The sequence below is a fragment of the Arachis duranensis genome, chromosome 4 (genome assembly GCF_000817695.3).
Source record: "Arachis duranensis cultivar V14167 chromosome 4, aradu.V14167.gnm2.J7QH, whole genome shotgun sequence".
Classification (NCBI taxonomy): domain Eukaryota; kingdom Viridiplantae; phylum Streptophyta; class Magnoliopsida; order Fabales; family Fabaceae; genus Arachis; species Arachis duranensis.
Window position 1 is genome coordinate 106,984,117 of NC_029775.3, and position 3,357 is coordinate 106,987,473.

At 36.0% G+C, this 3,357-nt stretch overlaps 1 protein-coding gene across 1 annotated transcript in view; it reads left to right on the forward strand.

Moving 5' to 3' along the window:
* The window catches only part of LOC107485578 (uncharacterized), a 1,679-nt gene extending 671 nt beyond the window's left edge, over nt 1-1,008 (forward strand). Inside the window, exons 2-3 of the mRNA XM_016106120.1 lie at nt 33-245; nt 326-1,008. Coding sequence (XP_015961606.1) covers nt 33-245; nt 326-1,008 — 896 coding nt within the window. The remainder of the gene's footprint in view (nt 1-32; nt 246-325) is intronic.
* Nucleotides 1,009-3,357: the final 2,349 nt, after the last annotated feature.

Sequence of the window (3,357 nt, forward strand, 5' to 3'; positions counted from 1 at the left end):
GAATTGCCAACTTCATCGTCTGTTGCATGCAGCCGGCCATTTTCTAAATCCCGAGTTGTTTTATGACAACCCTCGGATTGAGCTATATTTAGAAGTTACAAAGGGGTGGTTTGAGTGCATCACTAGATTGGTGCCAAGTCAAGCTGTGCAACAAAAGATATTGGAGGAGCAAGCACTATACAAGGCCGGCTATGGACTTTTTGGATCAGATTTTGCAAAATCTCAAAGGAAAAAGATTTCACCCGGTAAGATTGTTATAAATTTTACAAAGCTTTATAAATTTAGTTCAGTTAAAGGCTTAGACAAATTTATTTTAATTTTATAGCATTTTGGTGGCGGACATATGGGCATGAAGCTCCAAACATGCGAGACCTTGCTATCAAGATCTTGAGCTTGACTTGTAGTGCTTCTGGATGTGAGCGCAATTGGAGTATATTTGAGCACATTCATACTAAGAAGAGAAATAGGCTTGATCATGAAAGGATGGAGAGTTTGGTCTTCATAAAGTATAACCAACAACTCATCGAGAGGTACAACCTTAAAGATGAAGTTGACCCTATTGCACTCAATGATATTGATGAGTGTAATGAGTGGTTAGTGGGAGAAATTGGGACAGCCACCTTTCGAGATGATAGTGTGGATGATGATGCTGATTTGGTTCATCAAGATGACAACACTTTGAGTTGGAACATTGTTTTTGAAGCAATGGGAGGACATGAGCCTACAACAAATACTAGAAGACAACAAAATAGGAAAAGAAAAGAACCTGCAACTGCAAGAGGTGGTGCAAAGGGTGGACCAAGTGGGTCTAAAGCTTCAAAAAAAGGAAAAGGAAAGGCAGTAATTGTGGAAGAGGAAGAACCAAAATTTGAAGATGAAGAGGATTCTGAAAATGAAGAAGAACAAGAAGAGGAGATTCAATTTAATGATACCGAATCAGAGGATGATGAGGGGGCAGAGAGACATGATAATAATCGTGCTAATTTGGATGAATTTGATGAGAGCTAGAATCTAGATGGTCTATAGTTTTTATGTTTTGTGTCTTCTATTTTATGGCTTGCTTATGACTTTTGAGTTATGAACTTATGATTTGAACTTGATGTTATGTTTATTTGCTAAATTTGCTACTATATTTGCTATATTAATTAGATGTTTTATGACTAGAAAGTTGCTTATATAGATAGATTTTATAGTTTATTATATTTGCAATTTTTCTGCATGTTTTTTTGTACATATATGTGTATTTTTTAGGTAATCCGCCATTTTTCGCAACGCCATCCGCTATAACTTTATGGCGGATTTTTGGCTCACCGCCATGAGCCGCCATCCGCAATCAAAAACTATGGATGAACCAAACCGTTAATCCTACTGATTCACAGTTAGATTGGTCCGACTAGACGGTCAGATCTGGTTTTTCAAAACCATGGTATAGACACATCTAGAATGTAATCTGTTTGTCTGTGTCCTTGTGCTTTGTATATCGAATTTGGATCCTCTAAATTTTAGATTTTCACTTTAGAAGATAAAGTGAGATCTCTCATCATTGAATGTTTTCTTTCTCATGTTTTTTCTTGGTCTCACCTATGAAATAAATGGTGATAGATCATACTTTATCCTCTAAAGTAAAATTCAAAATTTAGAAGATTCAAATCCTTGTATATTATGATTTATCTTGTGCATCTTATAATCCTTTGTATATCTGAGAATTAATGAAAATTTTTAGTTATATTTGTTTTATCATCATCAAAAGTGGAAAAATTATTAGCACCACAATATCCTAATGTATTTTGATGATTAACAAACCAAAATATAATTTAATAATTTCGTTAATGTGCTATCTAATGTTTGCTCAAGTGTGTTAATGGAAATTTTTTTTAGGTAATGAAAATAAATTAAGTCCTTTCTAAACTTGAGATAGTCAAAACTTAAATGAAAATTAATTCAGAAACTTATCTAAATAACCTAATTATCTCAAAAACTAAATAGTTGACTAGCTATTTCAGGAATGAGATCACACACTTTAGAAACTTGATTGTTCCACTTCCACTTAAAAAGCAAGGCACGGATTCGGTGAGCGATTGATGTTTGTGGCATTGAAACGCCAAAAAGTTATTTAGCTTACTGGTAAGAATTTTTAATGAAGAGCTATTGGATTATGTATGCTTGTTAATCTAACCCTAAAGATCTTTTTGAATCTAGTTTTATGTGATTGGCTAGTTAATACTTTATGCAGCTTTTGTGTTAGTGAAGTAACTTTACAAATATTAGTTTTATGATGGTTATTGTTATTAGATTTAAAATATTTTGTGGTATTACATCAAAAAATTAGAAAATTAGATGTTTAAATTAATTTAAAACTGATGGAATTTTTTTTGGGTAAGGTATTTTTTTGTATTATTTTGCACAAATAGCAGAGATGCAAGCGGAGATTGATGAACACTGGAGTTGGGGCATCAGGCCAAAGTGGGAGAGGGACAACAACGAGACTGGCACGACATGTAATGCTGCTGGGGCAGGATGGCTTCTTGGCCAAAATACTCGCCACCAACGCGCATGACCCCTCCTCACCAGCACAGTCCTTCACCACCGATGACGGCATCCCCAATGCCGGCGACTGCGTCGGCAGACGACGGTACTTTAGGTCTGCAACAAGGCCTCGATAGCAACCATGGAATAGATGCCCCGACGAGGAGGATTAGGTGTGGTAGGGAGGAGATTAGGAGGGAGATGTTGTCGCATGTACAATTGAGCAGATGCCTCCCTTCTCTTCGTCGTTCTTTTCTTCCTCTTCCTCCACTGTCGCAAGCGCACTGCCCCTTTCACTATCTCCACTGCCGGCAACGACTCCAAACCTTCCCACCGCCTCTCCTACTCACTCTTTCGTCGTGCCACCAACTCCTTCTCCTCTCTACTTGGCCATGGCGGCTTTGGCACTGTCTTCTTCGGTACCCTCCCTCCTCCAGCGAGAACTCTGTCGCAATGAAGCTTTGGATCCACAATAACCTCCCAGCAAGGAGAGAGCGAGTTTCATAACCAGATCTTTCTAATTAGTTTGTGAAATTGAAATTAATGAATCGATTGGAATTATGATGAATGGATTGTGTTTCATTTTTTGGATTATTATAATTTTAGATTTTTTAATAAACAAAAAAGCGGAAAACATGATTGGTTAGATTTATCTACTGGTCACTATTCTTTTGAATTTTGAGAAGAATGGAACATTATATGAAAAGAAAAATGAATAATATATGAATTTTACATTCTAAACTAATTCTATATTCTAAACCAATTATTATGAGCTAAATAATTCGGTTCAATCATTCTTCATTAATTATAGTAAGATATTTTAGAAAATTA